Below are 25,999 nucleotides of genomic sequence, written 5' to 3' on the forward strand. Positions count from 1 at the left end.
CCTTTTTACTGATCCATAAAGAATAATTAATTGGCCCAAACTTGAAGTCCTTATGCAGCCAGAACTGTGTGTGTTTTTCCTGAGTAGTGACTATGGAATGCAGCTCTAATAACTATTCACTTGGCCACTCCCCAAAGCACAGCACTCTTGGCATGCCACACAAAATGCAACCAACAAAACTCATTTATGCGAGTGCTTCGTTCCTGTGTTCTTGACTCATTATTGCCCCGCCAGGAAGAATCAAAAGATCTCTCTCGTACAAAGGATTCATAATCAATCCATAAAGGTAACAGGTTATGAAAAATAATTAACCTGGGATAGTGGTCTCCTGTAATTCACTGTGACCAGAAAAATGCAACCCCAACTAAAATACCAAATAGCAAGCGCTGGATACTCAGCAGGGTGCCATGACAACAGGATAGGACTGTTAAAGGCCAGGAATCCACCATAAAATCTTACTAAACCTGAAATCACAGGCAGTCAAAATCCTTCCTCCTCCCCATCCCATCATTACTGCGTTCTTGTCCACCGGCCCTTCAGATGGACTCCCAGTGGCATAGGTTCTATTTCTCACCATTCTCTCCGTTCTCACTAGCTTTGACAACCACCCCCAAATTAGGCGGAGCAGCCCACCCACACTCAGCAACAGCACGAAACACACACACAATTCGTTACCAACAGCAGACAAATCGCAGGTGCAACAGCCCAAAGCCTTCTCCTCCCTGCTAAACCCAGCAGGCACCCGAAACTGGCTAGCAAACTCACTTAAATAGAAACTACTCTACGCGGAGTACCCAATCAGTGACCAAACCGAGGAGACTCAGATCAGGTCATACTAACCTCCCTGACAACATGTCTAGAACAAGCAGTCACTAATGCTATGCCAACAGACTGAGACGCCATTTCAAGAGATGGGCAAGATGCATTGCTATTGTTTGGATTTGGCCACAGTGGGAGCTGAAGCTTTACAGGGGAGGCTGACAGTACCTGCAGCTCAGGAAAGGTCATTGTGGGTAGTCTGGAGGCAAAACAATTGCTCTGTAACCTTAGTACATCTGAAGTGAGTTTTGCTTGACATGTTTCAGGGGCCATATCTGCTAAGGAAAGACTCGGCGCATACCTGGTACCACCCTTTGGCCTTTGCATACCACACATGCTCAGTTTGCCTAAAAAAAGGAAAATAAAAGGCTAATCAACAATAGCTTCAAAAAAGGTGGTTTTCCATCTGCTGTCCCTGCCCAGTCCCCTGGGCTCCGAGTATCAAACTAAGCTCTTTCTGGACTTCACACCATCGCTGGCGATAAATATTTCACAGTTCTCAATGTTGCTGGACAGGAGAACGACGCTTGAACCAGAAGAAAACTCCAGTGGCTGCATTTTCCTTCGCAACACAGCTGAACTTCTCAAGCAGTCATCTACCATCCACTCAACACCTGCCCATCAGCCTTCTTCTCGGATTTCAACTCCTGTTTCTGTCTCTTCCGTGCATCAATCTCCCACACTCATCCTCACTAACTTCAATTTCCACGTAACCTAGGCCACATCTTCAACTCGGGCCTCTCTCTAGGTCCTCACACATTGGCTATGTCTAAATCTCACCGGTTCTTTCAGCACTTTCCTATCCATCCCCACAGCTAATACTCTTACCCAGGCTCTCCACATCTGAATATTGCAACATCCTTTTCTCTGGTCTTGACAAATGCATCTTGCCCCACCTGGATCCATTCATAATGCTGCTGCAAAGATCGTTTTACTAGCCCATTGCTGTGGCCTCGTCACCCCTCTCTGTCACATCAAACATAAGCTGCTTGTCTTCACTCCCAAGGCCCTTCGTGGCCCATCTCCACCCTGTGTCAACTCTCATTCACTATCGAGATCTCGACTCCACCTCCAATGAGCCCCATGACACCAGCCTCCATTGCCCACGTGTTACATATTCCAACAAACACCTTCATGCTGCTCCCATGCATAGGACGAGCTCCCTTTAACTGTCTGCCAAGCCACCTCATTATCCTTCAAACTCTCCTCCACCACAATGCCTACAACAAAGTTGACAATGGCTAGGCCACTGGTGTGCTGAGACCGTCCCTATCGTGCTGACCAATATGGTTTCCCTGTACTTGCCCCATCTGTCTGTATCCATCTGTTGTCTCATCTACTTAGTTGGTCAGCTTTAGGGGAAAGGACAGTCTTTTTGTTCTGTTTGTACAGCGCCTAGCACCATGGGGTTTTGGCCCATGACTGAGGCTCCTACACACTTGTAATACAAAAACTCCTCCTCCTTCAGGTCTGAGCTTTCTCCCATTGAAATAAAATACTAACAATGATGATAACCAGAGGTGAAAGTAAGCCAGTACACCCCGGTACGGTGTACAGCAAGAGCCGGCGCACCGTACCGGGGCGGCCCGGCTTCCCCAAGCAGCAATTTAAAGGGCCTGGGGCTTCCAGCAGTGGCTGGGGCCCCAGGCCCTTTAAATTGCCGCCAGAGCCCCGCTGCTGGAGCTCTGGAGGAGCGGCAGCGGGGCTCCCGCTGCCTCTACTGCCCTGGGCCCTTTAAATAGCCGCCGGAGCCCCGCCGCCACTACCCCAGGGCTCCGGGGGCTATTTAAAGGGCCGGGGCGGTAGAAGCAGGGGAGTCCCGGGCCCTTTAAATAGCCCCCAGAGCCCTGGGGTAGCAGCAGCAGCCAGGGGCTCCGGCAGCAGTTTAAAGGGCCCAGGGCGGTAGCAGTGGCCGAGCCCTGGGCCCTTTAAACTGCTGCCGGAGCCCCCGGCTGCTGCTGCTACCCCAGCGGGGGAGGACACTTACCGGTACAGGGCGGGCCGGGGCTGGCTCTGACCCCCGCATCCCCGCCCCTTCCGGGGGCCAGAGCCGGCCCCAACCCAGCCAGTCCCTATTTCTACTTTCACCCCCGATGATAACCAATAGTAAATAACAAAGAAATCAAACTCTTCATGGAGTAAAGCACAGCCCATCACAAGGATGGAAGAATTAAAATTTCTGTGTCTACGAGAGCAGGACAGGTCCCTCTGAGGAGATTAATGTGGGGTGGAATCAAAGGACTTCTCCTGCCCGTGCACCATGCTCCTTCCCGCTCTCCCACAGCACATATGATGTGTCTTTGAGGAACTCCTCCGCCAGTACCAATACAAACACATCAGCTAATTTTTCATGAGACAGGCAACATGCCCCATGCACTCAGGATCCTAAGGAACTGGTGGCTGCGATGTTATCGGCAGCCATTGTCCAAGCTCCAGTCAGTGCCACGGTTCAAAGCCACTTCACAAACAATGGGACGCTTCACCACAGGAGGTACAATTGTGGGCTGTTACCTCAACGAGCTTTGTACAGCAAAAGGCTCCTGCACAGCTCTACTAGCCACTCACATCGGCCACTGCATGGTAACAACACATGCCCTGCAAGTGGCCTTAGGAAAGAGTAGGTGAAAAATCTAGAGCTATAAATCTCCTGTAGAATAAAGTGTCCATGAGATTCACCATTTCCCTCTGCTGTGAATAAACAGCTCCACAGAGGGAAAACAAGGAGTATTGGCAAAAAAAAAATATGTAGGGGTGGGGATTTGAGGGAATCAGCCCCAGCCCCATCCTGATCTGAACACTATGCCCTGCATTTTTGGATCCACTTAGGAACTCCTTGGGTGGCTCTGTCTGAAGAGTTAATTCCACCGAGACACCTCAAACTATAGGGACGTTCAGATCTGAATCCAGCCCCAAACTTCATAGGTGAGACGTCTCTCTTTCATGGCCCTAACCCCTCTCTTCTCCAGCCCCATCCTAAACATGGGAAAGCTCTGGATCCAGCTTTGTATTCAGAGTACATTGAGCCAGACTCTCGGCTAGTGGTAAGCAGGACAGCCCCTTTGATTTGAGAGGAGTTACGCCCTATTTACGTTAGCTGAGAATCTGGCTTGCTCTAATGTGTATACTCATTTTCTTGATAGAGTGAAGGAGAAAAGGAATGAAAACAAATACAGACAAACCTCATGGGCCCGTTCCTCTTTCATTCTATCCCCTTTTGTTTCCTACAAAAGAAAATTGAGCTCAGACTGATGTCTGCCTCTTAAAATATTAAGATAATTGAACAGAAGCTGTTCCAATCCTGGCTCAGCTCTGAGGTTTGCCTACACACACAAGTTGCACCAGTTTAATTTAAACTGATTTTAAAATAGACTAAGTCCAAACCCTGTGTGGACTCTCAGACTGGTTTAAAACTGGTTACAGTGGTTTAGTCTGCAAGCCAGGTTTAAATTGATTTAAGAGTGTCTGCACACAGACCTGCACTAGTTTAACTCCATCATTTTAAAATCAGAGCTTTAGTTAAGCCAGTGCAACTTTGGGGATCTCAGTTCAAGCTCGGTACTACGGGTTAGACGGTTTCTGGGCCTTGCACAGATGCTCAGGGAGGAAGAGAGGACAATGAAGTCAATGGGAGCTGAGAGCACTCTAGGAAGCATTGTAACTGTGATTAAGGCACAGTTCTATTTCTGGCCCTGCCACAGGCTTACTGGGCAACCCCCGTTACCTTCACTATAGCTCAGTTTCCAGGGAGTCATGAAGCTAAATCCATGAACATTTGGGGAACACTTTGAGACCCTTGGATAGAAGGTGTTATAGAAATGCCACGTACTATTATACTGCATTGGACGGACTTGCAGCTCAGGTCAAGGAGACTATTTGGATGACAGGCTATACAAGGGTTACCAAAAAGTGTAAGAAAAGGAACAGGGAGGTGCCATCTACCCAGGTGCCATCTGCAGGGCGTGCATGGTGTTATCCCCTGGTTCCATGGGTCCATATTTCCCATTCCTGATCTGGTGGCAGTGCCCTACGCAATGCAGTGCCCTCTCTCTCATTTTTCAATGTCCTGCCTGGATTCCTCACGGCTAGCCCCATCCTCCTAGCACTCCTTCAACAGAGCCACTGGAGGGTTCATGGCTGGAGGCCACCCAAGCTTTTCAGAGAGGCTGGTTCTATATTTACTTTGAGAAGCTGGAAAACCCAGCCTGGCTAGCTCCCCATCCAAGTTCTGGGAGTACAAACGGCTGACACTAGTGCCATGGGGGTCACACTGAGACAGCAGGGCCCACCAAGGACTGCTCTGGTGGGATTTCAGCCAGTGGTCCAGCCCCCAGTGTGGCTGTAGTACAGCTTATCCTGGTTTCAAGCAACTGTAGTGTACAGCAGTTTACCCAGTCTCCACTAGCTGTGGGCAACCATCAGAGGCTGAAATCCCCAGTGTAGCAGGCAAGGCCTAAATCAAAGGCTGAAAGCGTGGGTACCTGCTCACACACTAGGCCCAAAAGAGCTGCATTTGTCCACACAAAACAGGCAAATGTGCACTTACATGGATACGTGTGGATAGAGGCCACAACTGCTCACCCACCTCTCTCTCATCCTGGGACTAACACATTTGCACCAACACTGCAAATAATTTCTCCTGCCATCCAGCCATGCTACGGATTTCGGCGAGAGATTCTGGATGCAATTTCCTGTGTGCACCTATGTTTTACACTTAAAATTAGGTCATAAAGACCAATGGATCATTCTGTATGGAAAAAAAATTAAACCCTTAGGGCTTGTTTCTGCCGCTCCCTCCCATTCATGGGTGTGCCCGCTGGGCGTCTGATACAGTCAGCTTGGAGTACGTGTACAAACAGCAGCTAAAATGTACATGCCCCAGGCGACATGCCCCGTGTACCTGGAGATCCCAATCAACCCCCAAATGGGCAGATGGGTGCGATGTTATCAGCAGCCATTGTCAAAGCTCCATTTAGTTCCAGAGTTCAAAGCCACTTCCGTAAATAATCAGACTCTTCTAGGGAGAGCTACGATTGTGAGCTAACAAAATGCCAAGGAGCCCCGTGCAGCGTAAGGCCCGTGCATTGTTCTATCAGCTACTTGTGTTTGCCTCTGTACATTACAATATCCCATGCCCTGCACATTTTTGACTCTGATAAAAAAATTTTTTAATTGTTTATTTTTTAAAGGGTGGGGTTTTTTATTATATCTAACGATCTATCTATCATCATTGGATATTTCCTTCCACAACATAACGCCTCTCCAAAAACCAAAGAAGATAACAAAATACCCCCCCCCCCACCAACAGCCTTCTATCACCTCATCCCTTCTTTTTTACAACAGAAAACGGAAGCCTTCAAATGTTAACTCACACCAGCAGCCTTTGAGAATAGTCACATCCGAGAGGAGGAGTTTACCCACTGCTGAGTCCGGAAATGCGAAAGGAGTCTCAGGTTCAAGTCAAGTACTGAGGGTTTTTCAAGCGAGCCGTCACACTTACCTGATGTGTATATTGATGATGTAGTGGAAGCTGCCACATTTTATAAGTTTTCGTAACTATTCCCTGGGATGTCCTTCAATATAATTACCAGATAAGAAGCCTGGTATCCTTAGGAATTGCAGAAGGGTCATCAGTCACTTAACTCTCTTGCTGAGGAGAGCTTCTCTCGCCAACAGAGCTACCGCCGCTCATTGGGGGTGGTTTAATTATGTTGACAGGAGAGCTCTCTCCCATCAGCATAGTGTGGCTACATGAGAGAGCTTACAGCGGCGCAGCTGCATCGGTACAGCTGTGCCGCTGTAAGCTCTCTAGTGTAGACACAGCCTAAATACCACTGTTGCGATTGGATTGGACAAGGCTGATACTGTAGGCGTCCTGGTGATCCCCATCCTGAAAAGGGATTACCAAGGCAGAGAAGCGACTGTTGGCTAGTGGTTTGATCAGGGAATGAAGAGGCATGACTGCTGGGGTCCGTTCTTGGCTCTGTCGCTGATGTGCTATCCGACTTTGGGCAAGTGACGTCACCTCTTTTGCCTCAGTCCCCTCCAACTGGGGGATGATTGTGAGGAGTTACACATACTCCACATGGGAGCAGAGTTACAGTTAGGTGCTATCACAGTTACAAACACTGACTATCTCAAGGTTTTTCCCTTTTGTAGTCTGCAGGACTCTCACTTAAAATGGATTGATAGCAGCAAACTAAACCCAAGAGAAACTCTTCACTTATTTGCAGTAAAACCCCCTTTTCTGACAGCTGGTCCATGGGGAGTATAAAAATAATTCTGCTCATGTCACCCCCTCTTTAGATTTCAGTCAGAATTTTTTTTAAGATCAGAAAATGACTATACATGGCACAGGAACCTGGAAATATTGAAGTAACTTGCAAACATTTAATGGAAAAAAAAAAAAAAAAAAAAGAGGGATTTTCCCCAGTCAGTTTTCAAACTAAACTGGTTTGACTTGGCTCTCTAGGAGATCTTGAAATGTAAATAACCTGTTTTTCCCAGTGTGCACATATTTCTGCACATGCCTATAGATGAGCTGAGACACTCCGCATCAGTATCCAGAGGGGAGGAGTGACAAGGGGCTCTAAAGTTAATATATTGAGCAAGTTCATGCGATTAGGCACCTGTAGCTCATGTGCCCTCTGACCTTTAATGCCCACCAGATGGAAGCAATATCCCATTGTAGTCTTTTGTTTACCAGATTTATTCCAGAGCTGTTTTTATCAACTGAACCACATTTTTATCTCATGATTTAGTGAGGACACCACTTGCATTACACCTATATGCACTGAGACATCTGCTCCCTGAGTCATAAAGATCCCTTCAAAGCTTTTTTTTATCACTTTGCCTAGTCAACATAAGCAGAATATTACACTTCTTTGTAGAAGGAGCTAATTAAGTAAGGGAAAGCATTGTCTAATGGCTAAAAGGTGGGGCTATTCTCAACTCTGCCTTTGGCCCACTGCAGCACTGGGCAAGTCACTTACCCTCTACCTATCTAGAAAATGGAAACCCTTGCCTGTCTTACAGAGATGTTGTGAGAGTTTACACAGCTCTTAGAAAAGCTGCTGCAGGGAAGGTATTAGTATTAAATACTTTAGACATATGATGACAGTTGAGACTTTTTCCTCGTGATTATAGATTACATTAACTGTTCGGAGCAGAGGGCACCTCCCTACATATCCAGGGCAACTCTACCATTGACATGTACTGTATCTAGAAGCTGCCAACCCTAACTTTTTTATGAAGCCTGCTGCATTCTGGTATTGAGAGCTCTGTGAAACATTCCATCCTCGTTTCCTGCAGCTCTTCCACAAGGTGCATTTAACAGTTGGAATTACTCCAACTGGCAACATTTCAAGGCTCCATGACTCATTCCCTAAGAAAAACATGCAGTGCATTAAACTCCACGCTAGCACATAAAATAAATGTTACCTTTATTTGCAAGATCCAGCATTTTCTCAAATACGTTACCTGTTCAGAAATAGTTTCTAATACTTATAAAAACAGATGGCTAGAATGTCTAAGACTATTACAAACTATAAATGATGCATACATATTGTACAGATGCTAGCATCTGTTAAGAAAACAGAGTTTGTTTTTTCACATATCCTACACATTTTTTTCCTGTTACAGGTCAATCTATTTCAAAGGCCCAGATGAGCTTCTTTCAGTAAAGTTCAGTCTTTTGTGCGTGAAGACAGTTTACTTTGTTGACAGGTTTTCAGATTTAGCTTGTGAGAAATGGCAGCAGATAAGCTTTTTCCTGACCTTGATTTTCTCCTAAAGTTTACTTGAAATTGTTGCATCTCTACCAACATCTCAGGAACTGGAGGAGGAGTGACATCCTGCAGATCAGCATACTGGATACAGTGATAGACCCTGGCCTGGACCAGACAAAAGAAGTCTTGTTTGGAAATTTTTAGAGGCTTATTTTGCATTTTTAGGCCTTGTTTTGTAGTAGTCATAGAAGGAAAAAATGCAGCAGTAGCACAAAAAAAATGACTATACTGCCCCACAACCCCACCATCAGCCTCCTGTTCAAGATCCAAAGATAGCCTGCATTGCTTTAAAACCTCTGCTCCATCCCAAGTCCTGCCTGTCTCTACACAACTTATATTCTTTTCACATTCCTATCATTTGCCTCCTTTCTGCTCCCGTCCATCTTACCATTTGTGCAAGATCCTTCTCCTCTGCAGCACCTACATCTGAAACCACCTTTTCATTGTCAAGGATGAAAGACATCTCCCTCAGATATTCAGGCCCTGAGGATGTAGCTTCCAGTGAAAAGACATCAACTAACCTGCTCTTTGTGGGTAACACAGGCCTTTACATCTGGGAGGAATTCAGACAAATGACGCCTCACTTTTTGCTTGTAGAAGGAGCCCAGGATCTCACTCTTCTGTGATAATTATATTAAAAAGAAGAATCAGGGGGTAGCCGTGTTAGTCTGTAGCCACAAAAATAAGATGAGACGGGTACCCAGAAGTCACCTACTACAGGACAGGCCCAACAAGGAAAACAACAGACCACCACTGGTCATCACATACATCACCCAGCTAAAACCTCTCCAGCACATCATCAACGATCTACAACCTATCCTGGAAAACAATCCCTCATTCTCACAGACCATGGGAGGCAGGCCAATCCTCGCTTACAGACAGCCCCCCAACCTGAAGCAAATACTCACCAGCAACTACACACCACACCACAGAAACACTAACCCAGGAACCAATCCCTCTTACAAACCTCGTTGCCTACTCTGTCCCCATATCTACTCTAGCGACACCATCAGAGGATCCAACCACATCAGCCACACCATCAGGGACTCATTCACCCGCAAATCTACTAATGTGATATATGCCATCATGTGCCAGCAATGCCCCTCTGCCATGTACATTGGCCAAACCGGACAGTCCCTACGTAAAAGAATAAATGGACATAAATCGGACATCAGGAATGGTAACATACAAAAGCCAGTAGGAGAACATTTCAATCTTCCTGGACATTCTATAACAGATTTAAAAGAAACCATACTTGAACCAAAAAAACCTTCAGAAACAGACTTCAAAGAGAAACTGGAGAACTAAAATTCATTTGCAAATTTAACACCATTAATTTGGGCTCGAATAAGGACTGGGAGTGGCTGTCTCACTACAAAAGCAGCTTTGCCTCTCCTGGAATGGACACCTCCTCATCAATTATTGGAGTGGACTACATCCACCCTGATCGAATTGGCCCTGTCAACACTGGTTCTCCACTTGTGAGGTAACTCCCTTCTCTTCATGTGTCAGTATAATATGCCTGCATCTGTAATTTTCACTCCATGCATCTGAAGTAGTGGGTTTTTTACCCACCAAAGCTTATGCCCAAATAAATCTGTTAGTCTTTAAGGTGCCACCGGACTCCCTGTTTTTATTAAAAAGAAGGCAGTTTACTACGTTTGTTTCCCTCTGCAGGATTCTTCCTCCAGCCCTCTGTACATTGTCCCTTTTAAACAGCATGTCAGACAACAATACTGGTTTCCTCACCAGCTTCCCCTTCTCTTCCCACTGGTGCCACTCAGCCTCAATTTGTTCATCCATGTAACGGGTGAGTCGCTTCTCTTTCTGGATCATTTTTTGAAAGTTCAGATTAACATCTGAGATTAGGCCTGATTTTCCTTGCAATAAATTCGTCATCATGGACTGCTGCCTCCTCTGCTGGCTAAGCGTGTGCATAATGCTTCGAGTACCTCTGGGCACAAAGGCATAAGGAGAGGATTAAACTTCCACAGCAAACTAATAGTCTTTCCCCTCTTCCCTAATGCAGCAGAATGGAGCCCAGCCTACTCACTGAACTAGGAAATATTTAAAGCAGACGCCGTATTAGGACTAAGCAAAATAATTAGGATAAAATAAGAGGACTTGAACTGGACTTTTTGGGTTCAGAAAAAGTCAGCATCATTTCCCATTCGCCCCTCCCAGCCCTCTTATCTATCATTTTCTCAGCTCTCTGCAATTCCTAGTTCGTGGTGGGACTCGGCACTTCTGCTTCTAACACTGGCTGCTCTCCTGAGGCCCAGCTCTGCCCTCTCTACTCTCAGTGGTTTCAATCAGAGTTGATGGGTGTATGTGAGGACAGGACTAGACCTATGGCATTTAGTGTCCAATCAGACATAGAACAAATCTTCTCAGAGCAGCCCTAGAAACACAGAAGCATCAGGTGCTTTAGAGAAGGCTCCATACATTTTTCTTGTGAACGGAACCTTTGGGAACGGAAAAATTGATTGAATTTTCTCAAGTCTAAATATTACAGACCCCAAAGAGTCCAAAGCTATGTCTACACTACAGACCTTACAGCTGTACCACTGAGCTGTGCTGTTGTAAGGTCTCCCGTGTATGCTGATGGGAGAGAGCTCACCTGTCAGCATAATTAACCCCCCCCCATCAAGTGGCGGTAGCTATATTGGCAGGAGACGCTCCACACCGGCACTTTTGTTGGTGAAACTTGTGTCCGTCAGGGGTGTGGTTTTACTGACAAAAGTGCTAGTGTAAACACAATCCAGGAGAGACAGCTCTAAAAATCCAACTTCGAACCGTGGAGAAAGAGATTGAACACTTGCTGAACAGAGATTTGTAACAGATCATGGCAGCTACTGGGTTTACCCCCCACCCTGCTGACAAAAAAATGAATGAGTTTATCACTTCCTTTAACCATCCCTGTCCATTATTTTGAGTTCAGATACAGACTGCCCCAGCATACTGAAACCACACGGGACAAAGACAGAGGCGATCGTATTTATCCTCCATGCTGGAAAGGCATTTGCTTAAATGTGACTCTTCAAAGACTCATTCCAGTTCACTCACTCCCAGTGAGGGAACTTGCCCTCATTGAGCACTTTCAGGGTTTGAGTGGAACCAACTCTTCGGATTTCCGATGGCACCTCAGCTGGCCTCAGATACTGCAGCCCAACGTTCCACAACGACTGCCCAAAGGTCCCTGCCATTTAAACCAGCAGAAAAGAAAGGTCAGAATGGGGGCTGAATGGATAGCCCAGACACAGCAATTAACACCTGCCTACAAGCAAACCTCTCACTCGTTTGCCTTTGGAACGGCTGGCGAGTCCCCATCTCTGCAGAAAGGAAGGTTTTTGCAAGTGAAACGGATGATAAACCCAGGACTTTATGGTTGTCACTATGCTACAGATCATTAGAGCTGGGTGGAAATTTATCGACAAAACGTTTTTCTTCAGAATATGCCAATTCATCAGAACTGAAGCTTTCCATGGAAACTTACTGGCTTTGACTAAACTTTCATCGGGAAGATTTCTCAGATCCAGGATGGAATTTCCAGTCAAAGCCAGAAGGGGAGAGAGAGAGACAGACACACACAGACACACCCCCATCCCAGAATAGCCCTTTGCAATGGTTCAGACTTGACCTGAGTCTCCCACATCCCAGGTGAGTGCCCTGGCCACTGAGCTATCGGCTACTCCAGGGTGGATCGCTCTCATTTTATCACGAAACACATCAAAAGGTCTTAGTTTTGTTCTGAAGTGGAACAAAAACTAATTGTGAAACCTCAAAGTTTTTCACAAAATGGGACCTTGGTTTCTGGCCAGCCCTACACACCACAGCCTGGCTCCAGGGCCATCGCCAGGACAGAACTCTCAGGGCCCAGCTGAAGAGCGGAGCACTCTCCATTCCCACTGAAACCAATAGGAAGTGAGAGCACTCCAAACCGTCCAGGCCTGAGCCCTAAAGAACAGCCCCCAACCGCCTGAACTATAGGAGAGCCGTCTTGCCAGCCAGAGATCACTAGAGCGCAGCCGCACTTGGGCCACAAACTCACCCTCTCCTCTCTGTTTAGGTTTAAGCTCTTTGGGGCCGGGCCCCTCACCATGTAGCACAACGGGGACCCATTTCAGTTAGAGCCGCTAGCTGCTACCATATTACAAACAAACAACAGCATCCCACACCAGTTTGGGGGGAGGGATAGCTCAGTGGTTTGAGCATTGGCTTGCTAAACCCAGGGTTGAGAGTTCAATCCTTGAGGGGGCCATTTAGGGATCTGGGGCAAAAATCTGTCTGGGGATTGGTCCTGCTTTGAGCAGGGGGTTGGACTAGATGACCTCTTGAGGTCCCTTCCAACCCTGATATTCTATGATATATGATTCTATGACCATCCCCTGCCATGGGCATGCTCCTGATAAGCCCTTTGCTCTCTGGGGGTAGTGTAGAGCCAGCTAGCCACATCAGCAGCACAGTTTGGGAAGCTTTATAGCCCCATTCCACCACCAGGGCAGTGAGAAGGGACCTTCACATGGGGCGGTATCTGGCCCTGAGTGTTTGGGGCAGACCTCTGTCTAATGGAAATGGCATGATATCAGAGTCACCTACCCCCAGCTTCCTGGTAACCGTGGCTAACTTGAATGAGAACTGTTACCAAAATAATTTTCTTATTATTGAGATTGTTTTTAAAAAAATTGACAAATTGGATTGAAATTTTCTCTTTTAAAGTAAACTTTACAGAAAAGGGGGAAATCCTAGAAATGGGAGTTGTATGGCATCATTTCTCTTATCTGCAATTCTGTACACAGCTGGCGTCATTTCCACAACATGGGGGCTCCCTGTCAAGCCTGTACTATAGACCAACCTTACCTTCCCAAGGGCTGTCACATGTTTATCTTTAACATTTTAGTAAGAAATGGCACTATGCCTAGGATGGCTTCAGGCAGTAGCTGGGCATTGGTAGCTCAGCCCAAGGTTCATTCCCTCTAGGGCACCTGGCATCGACCACTGTCAGAAGACATGACAATGGGCTAGCTGGACCTTTGATCTGACCCAGTTTGGCCGTTCTTATGTGCAGTGTTCTCCCTGAAAATTTTCAGCTGGGTCCTGAGCCATGAGGCGACATCCTTGTAGTTTCATAGTCTTTGGCGAGAGTTGGCTGACACTTTCCCTTCTGCAGCACTTTCCTCACATTATAACCAAAACTGCATTGATGGGCTCAGAATATTTCTAAGGATGTCGTTTTTGGTGGGGTCAGCTGTGGTCCAATTAGACTGAGCTGAGAGCCAGCCATCCTACCCAAATAAAAATCCTTTCGAGTTAACAAATTGCACTTAAGTTAGGAAGCCAGTTTTATCTAGCAAAAGTGACACGTCTATTTGTCTCTTCTGTCTCATAACCAAGGTGGATCTCTAGAAAACACCAGCTGGTATGAATGGCTTTAGCATTCCAAACAATTGTACCTATGTGCCTGCCTGAGAGCATCCAGAGTTTGACGTTGCAGTCATAGCTGGACGTGACAATCAGTCTGAGCTTTTCCACATACACAATGTGGGATACATTCTTCAGATGACCCCTCCAAGAGCTTAGAAGATCTGGGGGGACGAGGGTGGTACTCCAGCCATCCAGGACCTGCAGAACAGATGCCATGAGAAATTAATTTGTGAACATGCTCACTTGGGAGAAGGTCAACAGCTTAGTTTAAACATGACACAAACCTTTATAATCTATAAATCATCTCCACTCCCTATCTAAGCTATTTTTATGGCCATTATCACCATGGTATTTAAATACCATAAGAATGTAATCTACCAAGAAACAAATGTTCATCCCTTCCGGTTTGTGGACAGCAATGATAATGGTATAAAGCCAGTAGGGTTCTATAGTTCTGACACCTTTTCAACCATAATCTGTAACTATCTTGATAGCAGTATGCATCAGCTGGCAAAGTCTTCCTTTTTTATCCCAATTCCACTGGGAATCTCCTAATGGGTTTCAGAGAAGCAGCCGTGTTAGTCTGTATCCACAAAAAGAACAGGAGTACTTGTGGCACCTTAGAGACTAACAAATTTATTAGAGCATAAGCTTTCGTAGGCTACAGCCCACTTCTTCGGATGCATATAGAATGGAACATATATTGAGGAGATATATATACACACATACAGAGAGCATGAACAGGTGGGAGTTGTCTTACCAACTCTGAGAGGCCAATTAAGTAAGAGAAAAAAAACTTTTGAAATGATAATCAAGATAGCCCAGTACAGACAGTTTGATAAGAAGTGTGAGAATACTTACAAGGGGAGATAGAGTCAATGTTTGTAATGGCTCAGCCATTCCCAGTCCTTATTCAATCCTAAATTGATTGTATCTAGTTTGCATATCAATTCCAGCAGTTGTATCCAGTACAACACTAGGGAGTCTACAAAGTCAAGATCCTCTTGGCCCATATTTCTCAATTCAAAGAAGGCAAGTGTATTTGTTTTTCCCTCTTGCTATGAAATCACATCTCGCTGAGCCAGGAAGGGCTGAAGAACCTCCTCCCTTCCTCATAGAGGTGGTGTGAATTTAGTGCAGGTTACCGCCAAGGGTGAGGAGAGAGGTATGTTTTCATAATGTCACTCCAGAAAGAGAAATAATCCTGATATTTATATTGAAAATAATGTCATGCATCAGCACGTCTATTGATACCTTCCCAAAAGCAATGAGACCAATCCACATAGCTTAGTTAATCTACCAAGTATTTCATGAGGTGGTCACTGACACTGGCAGACCAGGTGCCAGCTCACATCAAGGCCCGTAGGCCTCACTGTACAATGACAAATGCAGAGCTGGAAGCCAGTCTGACTCACCTGTGTGTTAGTATTGTTAAAATAGGTATCAGATTTATAAAAATGTGTTTAGTGTTAAGCATTTCATAAACTCTAGTGAGTTGCTGCCTTCATTAATCTCACTTATAATGTCTGCATCCCAGGTTATAAGGTAGTATTTAAGTGTTTACTCTGAACGTGTAAACCCTCACAGTCAGGAGAGAAGTATTACCAAGTGTGAAATACCAGTTTGCCACAAGGGGTGTCATCTCCTGCCCAACAAAAGAAGGACTATAGACACCAGACAAGCCATTGTGGAAAATCAGGGGACAGAAGACTTTGCTAATTGCTCCCCCCACACTCACAAAGAGATGTGCACAAGCACTCGTCCCATCAGCTTGAACTCTGGGAGGAAGGCAATAAAAATCCACCAAGAAGAAATTGATATCTGTGTCGCTTGAACTCTGAGAGGCAAAGATTTCTAAGCATAAGCAAGGGATCCCCAGCCTTTTTGCCTGGGTTAGCCCTAGAGGGCTTATAGAGCTTGCATATTACAGCAGCTTCTATTGCCTTCTGGAACCTAAGACTTACTCATTCGTATGTGTTTATCTGCTTTAACTTTGTAAATAACTCATTTCTTTTTCTTAGTTAATAAATCTTTAGTTAATTTATTATAGGATTGGCTACAAGCATTGACTTTGGTGTAGGATCTGAAGTGCAGCTGATCTGGGATAAGTACTTGGTCCTTTGGGATGGGAAGTTGTGATTTTTGGTGTAAGGGAGCATCTATCACACAAAGGCAAGTTTACCTGGGTGGCAAGATAGATCGGAGTACCCAAGGTGACTGTCTGACTCCATGTTAAGCCTGTTATAAGTGCTTGAGGAGTTCACACTTGATATGTGGTTGGTGAAATCTAAGTATAGAACTCACAACCAGTTTGGGATTTGTGCCTTGCTTCTACACAGTCTGCCCTGAGGCTGGTACTCATGCTTGAGCGCCACTTCAGACAGCTTTACAGTCATACTTCCAATAAGCTCCTAAAAATGCATGGGCAATATTTGTGAATATAGAGAGGGTATTTTCGAAAGCACCTACATGATTTAGGAGCACAAGTCCTATTTATTATGCAGGGACATCTTAGAGGCCCACAGAAAATTCAGTCCATTACAAAAACTCTGAAATGCCAACCCCACCCTGAATGTGATGAGGAGAGCTTAAAGGAAACAAGGCTATGCCACTGCTAATTAATATAATGTATAAACTCTTTACAGTACAGATTCTGCAATGCACTACCTCATTAGTTTCCATCAATGGATTTTTTCTGGCAGGAACTCTACAGTATTTTGGGATTAGGTGACGAAACATGTTCTCATTTCTACGAGATGTTTCTGTCTTTCCTGCCCTGGAAACTTTCTTTACCTCTTTTGATTTGCAGTAATTCTCGATATCCCAGATCTAAGGAGAGACTTTGTTAGTAACTTTTTAATTTTCATTTACAGAAACACCATGTTGCACATTCCCCTGAAACTGGCTAGGAAGTGACCAGTCACACCGCTCCCATTCACCATAGTATGAGTGGTGCACATAACTCATCCTCCAGTTTTCACTCTTCTGACATCTCTAGGGACAAAAGATAGTCCCATTTGCTCTCCAGCTTTGTTTGTGCATTCACTGGGTTTTAAATTAAGGTCTCAAGTTTTCACACAGCTCATTACTTTCCAAGCCTTTCAAATGGAACAAGCTGTTTGGTCTGTTTTGAACAGCAGACAAGTTACAAACCCTATGACTTTACTTCTTATCTTCAGAGTCAGACTTTCAAAGAGGCTGTTTTTCAGACATCATAAAACAATCACCTTAATATAACCTAGGGAATCTCCAGTCAACAAGATGAAGTCCTCTGGATCCGTGGACATGGTACCGACTACTGCATTTACATCATCACCATGTACTGCCTGAAATTTGCCCAACATCCCCCCTTCACTACTGACTGACCAGGCATAGATGTAGCCACCTGCAGAGCTGGTTAGCAAAATGGCTGTGTCAGGAGACTGCTCACGTGTCTCCAGGAAAAGTATCTGCAAAAGAGAAAGCCATAGCAACACGTGCCCTGTCCACTCTCACATCCACTCGGATTGCTGGGTAGGTCAGAGAGAAATGTAGACGTCTAACCTTTTCCACAGCAGCTGGGAGGCCCTTCAACTCTTCCTGCCAATTTGAATAGGTTTGCTCTTGGTTGCTGGTTTCAGCAGCATCTTGGTCTTTGGGAGAATCACTTTCTATGTCAGTATTTTCCCCTCCTGGAGGCTGGACTGCCTACAGAATCAAAAACACCACCACATACCTTTAGCCAGGCCTTACATTGGAGGCTGATTAGGTTCTGCTCTTCTTGACAACAGACTCTGCAGGGTGGTAAGACAAGACAGTGCTTTTTTGAGGGGCCAATATTTCTTTCAACCTTAACTACAAGAAGTTCTCTGTTATAAGGCCAGGTCCTGAGACCCTCTTACGGAGGTGAGTAAGGGCCAAAAGAAGCAGAGAGCTGGGTAAGAAACATGTGGCAGAGGGTGGGGGGGTGGAAAAAAAAGCAAGAGTACCAGGAAACCACCTTGAATTTTCACCATTTGTTGTTTAGGGCATGGTTCACTGTGTAAAAGACAGCAATGCTTATGCTGTGACATGTCTTCACCCCAGCTTGGAACAAGCCAGAGATTGTTGTGAGTTTAGCCTAAATCACAAGAGCTTTCACAGAACCATACCTGCTGCCTTTTAGCTTCATCCAGTTGCTTTTCTCTGGACTGTCTTATAACAGATGGAGCAGGAGCCAAATTTCTGCATTGGCCAAAAAAGGAAACGAAAGGATTCTCAGTAGTTGAAAGCCTAGTTGCCAAGCTAGTCCTCGAGTCTGCCCAGCGCTTTTTCCCAGACTCTGCATAACAGCTGAGCTTTACGGATACTGATGGTTTCTTTGGGATATTTCCTCTGCTGGGATCTTCCTTACTCTCAGTAAACACCTAAGCAATGGGAACAAAAACTGCATTTCAGTGTGAAACGGTCCCTTGAGACTTTTCCCATCTTCCTTCTTCAAACTGCTATATCTCATCCCATCTGCTGGACTGAATTACTAAAGAGGCAATGGGTTCTTCACTTGCAAAGCAGACCCAGCCATTCTGGCCAGCAACATCACTTTTCTGCTGCAGTAGCTTAAGGAGAAGTAGAATCCCTGTTTCTATTGAGAAGTAGCTGCCAGTATGACTAAATTAGGGTCTGATCTATCTCCCATTCATAACGTCTGTGACTTCAGTGAAAGGAGGATGAGCCTTTAACTTGTGGAACAAATACCAATGCAATATATTTTCAATACAAGATCTGGAGGTTCATAGTGGTCAAAGCTTCCCACAATCCAGCCTTGTAAAGCACTGGAACAAAAGGAGGAGGGAGAAAAATTGTTGTTCTTAACCTCTGAGGATAGGACAAGGAGCAATGGACTTAAATTGCAGCAGGGGAGGTTTAGGTTGGACATTAGGAAAAACTTCCTGTCAGGGTGGTTAAGCACTGGAATAAATTGCCTAGGGAGGTTGTGGAATCTCCATCATTGGGGATTTTTAGGAGCAGGTTGGACAAACACCTATTGGGAATGGTCTAATATAGTCCTGCCATGAGTGCAGGGGACTGGACTAGATGACCTCTCGAGGTCCCTTCCAGTTCTATGATTCTATAAAAACATAATGCACTTACAAAGCACCACACAAATCTATGCTCTGTCCCCCAGTGTGCTAGTTCTGTTCTGTAAGAGCTAAAACAGAATTCTGGCTACTGACATGCAAATGAACCATCAAGTGACTCCACAATTTCAATTTCCTCCAGTGATAGGACAGCTGCTGTCTCAACAAGGTGTGCACGCTCTGACGTGGACAGGAACAGACTTGTCCTGTGCCTCAACCAACTAGAAACCAAGATATTTATTAAAAACACAATTGACTGTACTTTAAATATCTTGTTTCTGATTGGCTAGAGTATTATTAATATTCATAATTTTATTTGGATAACTTCTCCATCACTCCCAACTTAGCATGTAGAGGACATCTGTCCACTAGCACAAAACAACTGTAAAACTCATCAGATTTCCAGGTCCCCATTCGGGAAATGCCCAGGAGTGGACGAGCAGGGACATTATAACTCAGGATTGCAGAACATTCGTAGAACTAAAGGCGCACAGCCTGGCTCCAGCTATCATCAGTACCTCATTTTAGTGAAAAAAAAGTTTAATTTGTTGCTAAATAAAAATATATTTTCTAACTGTAAATCATAAGAACACAAGAACGGCCATACTGGGTCAGAGCAATGGTCCTTCTACCCCACTATCCTGTCTTCTGACAGTGGCCAATGCCAGGTGCTTCAGAGGGAATGAACAGAACAGAGCAATTTATCTAGTGATCCACCCGCTGTCCTCTAGGCCCAGCTTCTGGTAGTCAGAGGAATAGAGATACCCAGAGCATGGGGTTCTGTCCATGACCATCTTGGCAAATAGCCATTGATGGACCTATCGTCCGTGAATTTATCCATGAACAGAGTGGCTGAGACCTTGGGAATTTTTGCCTTCCTCTGCAACATGGGGCATGGGTCACTTACAGATTTAAATTAGTGCAAATAGTGGATCCTCTGTAACTTGAAGTCTTTAAATCATGATTTGAGGACTTCGGTAACTCAGCCAAAAGCTATGGCTCTATTTCAGGAGTGGGTGGGCGAGGCCTGCAAAGCACAGGTCAGACGAGATGATCATGATGGTCCCTTCTGGCTTTAAAGTCTATAATTCTTTTTGAACCCAGTTATACTTTCGGCCTTCACAACATCCCTTTAACGACTTCCACCAGTTGACTGTGTGTTGTGTGACAAAAAACTTCCTTTTGTTTGTTTTAAACATGCTGCCTATTAATTTCATTGGGTGACCCCTGGTTCTTGTGTTATATAAAGGAGTAAATAACACTTCCTTATTCACTCTCTCCATACCATTCATGATTTTCTAGACCTCTATCATATCCCCGCTTAGTTGCATCTTTTCCAAACTGAACAGTCCCAGTCTAAAGGGGGGAGGGATAGCTCAGTGGTTTGAGCATTGACCTGCTAAACCCAGGGTTGTGAGTTCAATCCTTGAGGGGGCCACTTGGGGATCTGGGGCAAAATCAGTACTTGGTCCTGCTAGTGAAGGCAGGGGGCTGGACTCGATGACCTGTCAAGGTCCCTTCCAGTTCTAGGAGATGGGATATCTCCATTTATTATTATTATTATTATTATTATTATTATTATTATTAATCTCTCCTCACTTGGAAGCATTTTTGTTACCCTCCTTTGTACTTCTTCCAATTCTAATATATCTTTTTTGAGATGAGGCGACTAGAACTGCATGGACTATTTAAGGTGTGGATCAACCATGGATTTATAATAGTGCCATTATGATATTTTCTGTCTTACGATCTATCCCTTTCCTATTGGTTCCGAACATTGTTCGCTTCTTTGACTGCTGCTGCACGAACAGCAGATCATTTCAGAGAACTATCCACGATGACGCCAAGGTCTTGAGTGGTAACAACTAATTTAGATCCCACCATTTTGTATGTAGTGACAGAGCAATCTGATTAGCTGTTAGAATGTGGTGCACACATCCCCTCAATTTAACAGTAATCAGAAGGCACATTTAACATACTGAAGCACTGAATTGTGTAGGAAACAGAGCTGGGCAGCTGTTCTTGAACTTACCCTGTTTGGCATAAGGGTCAAAGGACTCTGGGATGCATTAAACCTGCAGAGTGCCTGTCCCGAGTCTCTACTCCAGATCACTACATCTCCATCGCAGGAGGCAGTAGCCAAGAGTTGACTGTTATATTTGGCTATAGATAAGATGTCCTCTGAGTGGTAGGATTTCCAGTGTTTGTATTCAATTACCTCATCTTCTTTAACATCTCTGGTGAGCAAGATCAAAGAGTCATCCAGGAAGAACAGTGTATTTAATGAAGTTAGAAGGAAGTGGACTGTAAAGTACAACAAAACCCTCTCAAGACCATAATCCGCTTCACCTTTTAGACACTGGTATGTTTAAGGAGACATTTGGTACACAGCAGGGTTAGAGATAATGAGCCAGCAATGGGAACCAAGGAAATACATTTGTACATGGGATCATGTAATCCCCGCCCACTTCCTACTTACAGGTACCATGTAACTCTTTTACTCCAGCCAGTCACATATATCTTCAGATTGATATACAGAATTCCACTGATCTACGGGAAAGACACAGAAACAATGCTAAGGTATAACTAGTAATTGCCTGAAAAACATCTGCTCACATATGCAAAATCCACACTTCTCCATTTGTGCAAAATTTGCACAAATCAGGTAATTGTGCACCAAACGACCCATCACTGCTGTCACACTTGGTCAAACTGCATGTAGGAAGGCAGGTTTTATATGCACAATGGATGCCTCTGCAATGTTTTCAGGGTTTTTACAGACACTTTGAAAGTCTGGCCCTGAAAGGGCCACCTTTCCAAGTAAAACTGTTACTGGTATTTCATTTTATCAGTTTTCTCCCGCTTATTTATCCTAGGACAAAAAAACACTATGATAGCACCACCCCCTGCTTCCTGGCAATCTGAATCAGAGCATAATGAAATGGTGCTTCTACTCCAGGCTGGGACAGAGGAGAGATGCATGTGACAAGCACTGATAAAACACATCTCTCTTCTTTCACGTGGTGCTGACCTCTGTTTTATCCAAGTGAGGCATCTCAAGCAGACAGGCCCCATTGTTGAAGTTCCAGAACTTGATCGTCCCATCTTTCAAAGCAGTGATGAGGCGTCTCTCCGGCCCATCAAAAGCCATTGCTGTTATTTCAGTGTGCTTGCCCTCTGAGGTCGTAAACTGCATCATCTTTTGCCCAGTCATGATATCCCAAACTCTGACCATCCCACGATGGCAACCACTCACCACCTGTATAGACCACCATGAAGTAGTACATATTGTCAATCTATCAAGCTCTCAGCATTTCTAGGTCAAAAGATATAATGGGGGGGAACAGATCAGTGCATTAGACATTGATATGTCATTACAGCAGTTTATTAGTGACCACAGATATTAAGACAGTTTATAATCCTGACACTCACCTGTTTGAAGTTCCTGTTATACAGGGCTGTACATAGCGGCTGGTCATGGGACGTGACTTCTGAGTTAATGGTTTCCATGAATTCTACCTCTCCATAGAAAATTCCAATCTGGATTGAAATAGATTTAAAAAACCATAAGATGCAAAAACAAACATTTCTGCAAAAAGAACTATCAGGATTTGAATAGAAGATGAATTATATGAATCAGAGCTGCCACCTCTAGGCAGCGAATGGAACATTGACTAAAGGTATCTAGATGCTTCAAGAACAGGGAAACCATCAGCAAAGATAGTAATATTGAGGGGCTATACCTCCCAAGGAAAAATAAGCCAGGACCTCAAGAACATCTGCATTGCTGTGTTACTGATACCAAAGTGCCACTTCAGTCCATTGAAATACCCAGACTATATTAGTTTTTCAGGATGACCATCCTCCTGCAGATACACTGGAAGGAATGTTAGGTTACATCCAGATATTCCTTCTTTTATGGTGGGATATCTGGAACTGATGTCAGAGCAGCAGTTGGTCTGCAGAGCCCTGCGTGGATACAAAATTTGTATCCGCGTCTGATCCGCAAAGATGGTCCGCAGATATACGCAGATCTGCAGGGCTCCAGATATAGAATTTGGATCTGCGTCCATCCATGATCCACAAACATGGTCAGCAAATATCTGCATCTCTATTCCGAACCTCCTACTGAATAAAAATCCAGCATTTACTAATACCACCACCATGCATCACTGACAGTATTTAGCACTTTATGTCATCAAAGCACTGTAAAAACACTTATGGGCAGGACCTTGCAAAGTGCTGCGTTCACGCAGTTCCCATTGACTTCAATAGGAACTAATGGCACCCTACGAGAAGCACTCAGAACTCTGCAGGATCAGACCCCAACAGAGGGCCAAATCCTGCCCCCCTAACTAATGCGAGCAGTCCCACTGACGCTCTGCTCTGTTCACATGAATAAGGTGAGAATTTCAGTCAAAATCTTGTTTACAATATCCGTGTGAGGTAGCTAAAGAATATTACTGTCCCAGTTTTGCAGATGAGTACAGAGGCGGAAGTTAGTTGACCTCCACTAGGCCACACAGCAAGCCAGTGGCAGAAATGAAACTAAAAAGTATGTGCTCCTGAGTCTGTCTCCACTAGGCCATGCTGTGTCTCAGTGTGTAGACATTCACCCCATGCAGGACTGGTTAGGATTTTTTGATTACATTGTTTTTCAGCAAAAATATCAATTTGGTGAAACACAACCTGCTGGTGAAATGGGGTCTGCTTCAGCAAATTTCCCAACTCAACAAAATGTAGAGAAAAAAAAACAAACACTTTGAAAAATAGTTGAAACATTTCATTTTAACATTTTCAAAAAGAAAAATTCTGGTTTTGCGGTTCAAAACAACTTTTCATTTTGAAACTTAAGCTAGTTAGACTGAAAAAGTTTAAAAAAGAAAAAAGGGCCAAAATCAGACATTCCAAAATTATCAAAACAAAAAACATTTCAATTGACCCAAACCAAGAACTTACGCTACATCTACATTTGAGCTGGGAGGTGGGATTCCTTGCTTGTGTACAAAAACCTGCACTAGTTCTGCTCCCAAGCCAGGATAGCACAGGCAGCATCTCAGGCTCCCTGGAGTTGTACTTGAGCAGGTAGCCCCCACGCTACCTCCAACTACAGCGCTATTTTTGGGTGCTCGCTCGAGCAGAACTAGCACAGGTATGTCGATGCAAGCTGGGAACCAGACCTCCCGGCTCAAACAGAGATCTGGTTTCAGTTTTTTTATTTGTTTACAGTCAAGATTTCAATCTTCCATTCTCATTCTGATGGTAAAAATTTTCAAACTCTCAAAAACATTTCCAGGTTGGGAAAGACATTTCCTACCCAGCCCCGGTCCCACATAGGCCCTAAAGGTTTAAATGGTGCATAAGCCTCGTGTTGGCCCTTTGCACAAGAGTGAATTTAAATCAATAAGAACTTTGAACTTTGGTCAAAAATTAAGCACTCACTGATGTCTGCTAGAAAGATGAGCAAAGAAAGGAGAGATGTCATCCCAAAAATATGTTTTTCCCTTTTGTGAAAGAAAAGGGTACATTATGTCTTCTGTTAAAAGGTAAAATAACTAACTCACGGAGAAGGTGGTGCAGATAAGCATATTGTTTAACGCGCTGTAATAGGCATCAACAATCGAGCAATTTCCTAATGAGATACTCCTGCCAGGAATGGACTGGAGACAAAAGTGATCCAGCAAATCCCAAACACGGATATTCTGAAGGATGCAGGAAAGAAACCAGAAGTCAAAGGGATTAAGGCATTTGTGAGCACATTAGAGAGTTCATGCTGTTTAGCAGCTCAACCCAGAGGAAATAAATGCTTCCCATATGCTCAGGCCAATATCCAAACACATGCACAATCCCAATGTAGAGTTGTGTTCCCTGCAATAGCCCAGGAATGGAGGCAAAGGACCTACCAGATAGACGCCGCCTTCCCCAAGGAAACCAAATATCAACATTCTCCGGGAAATTTTTGTTTTGTTTGCAGAATTCCAGAGAAGGCTGTACTAAAGTATGACGCTGTACTAGCTTTAAATTACAATACAAGCTATATCAATGGAATGCTTGGGGGGGTTGATTCAAACCCACAACCTACAAGGAGATTCAAAGCTAAAGCTAAAATCTTAATATTTGAGCCTTTTCTACTGCCCTGGTTCTTCCTCCCACCAATGTTAGTGAGCTGAGCACAACAGACAAGGACACAATAAAAAAGGCTCTTTGTACCCGACATCTACTCAAGATGGAGCTACAAACAAAGGTAGAACGGCATCACGGAAGATGGCCAGGGACTGAATAGTGTTACTGCTTCGCTCTAGGTTTTGATGGGGTTAAGACAAACAGGGCCAGAGGAAGGCAAGGGGGAGCAAACCGCATTTTCAGGCTTTGGCAGCCCCTAACTAAACAGATGTGGGAGCTTCCCAGGATCATGGCAGCTATAATATTTGACTGACTGATTCTGGTGCCCCTCAGTCGCCTGCTCCTGGCCTACAGAGAATGCAAAGATGTAGTTTTCTATTCAGCGAAGCCAGTTTCACCAACGTTTAACCTCTTTTTGAAGAGCATGCGCTAATTACACCAAAGGCTCCTCTCTAGGGTTACCATACGTCCGGGATTCCCCGGACATGTCCGGCTTTTGGGTCTTTAAATAGCCGTCCGGGGGGAATTTGTAAAAAGCTAAAATGTCCGGGATTTCCCCCTGGATGGCTATTTAAAGACCCAAAAGTGGCTGACAGGGCAGCCGCGCCGGATTGAGCTGCTCACTTGGGGCCTCTCCGGCAGCAAAAGCCCCTCCCCTGCAGCTTCAGCACGCCGGCAGCGCTGCGCGGGGCATAGGCACCAACTTTAGCTCGCGCCCCCCCCCCCCACCTCCGCCCCTTCCCCGCCCCCATT

The 25,999-nt window shown here is 44.8% G+C and overlaps 1 protein-coding gene across 1 annotated transcript in view; it reads right to left on the minus strand.

Annotated features, from left to right (window-relative positions):
* Positions 1–8,501: 8,501 nt before the first annotated feature.
* Positions 8,502–25,999, minus strand: part of EFCAB8 (EF-hand calcium binding domain 8) — a 38,073-nt gene continuing 20,575 nt past the window's right edge. The window contains exons 14-27 of the mRNA XM_065414767.1: positions 24,688–24,825; positions 22,556–22,663; positions 22,155–22,382; positions 21,603–21,673; positions 21,156–21,360; positions 18,158–18,412; positions 17,571–17,714; positions 17,255–17,476; positions 16,695–16,856; positions 14,057–14,225; positions 11,670–11,802; positions 10,353–10,557; positions 9,125–9,223; positions 8,502–8,708 (exon numbers count right to left, since the gene is read on the minus strand). Of these exons, the coding sequence (XP_065270839.1) occupies positions 8,502–8,708; positions 9,125–9,223; positions 10,353–10,557; positions 11,670–11,802; positions 14,057–14,225; positions 16,695–16,856; positions 17,255–17,476; positions 17,571–17,714; positions 18,158–18,412; positions 21,156–21,360; positions 21,603–21,673; positions 22,155–22,382; positions 22,556–22,663; positions 24,688–24,825 (2,346 nt within the window). The remainder of the gene's footprint in view (positions 8,709–9,124; positions 9,224–10,352; positions 10,558–11,669; positions 11,803–14,056; positions 14,226–16,694; positions 16,857–17,254; positions 17,477–17,570; positions 17,715–18,157; positions 18,413–21,155; positions 21,361–21,602; positions 21,674–22,154; positions 22,383–22,555; positions 22,664–24,687; positions 24,826–25,999) is intronic.

The sequence above is a fragment of the Emys orbicularis genome, chromosome 12, assembly GCF_028017835.1.
Source record: "Emys orbicularis isolate rEmyOrb1 chromosome 12, rEmyOrb1.hap1, whole genome shotgun sequence".
Lineage (NCBI taxonomy): Eukaryota > Metazoa > Chordata > Testudines > Emydidae > Emys > Emys orbicularis.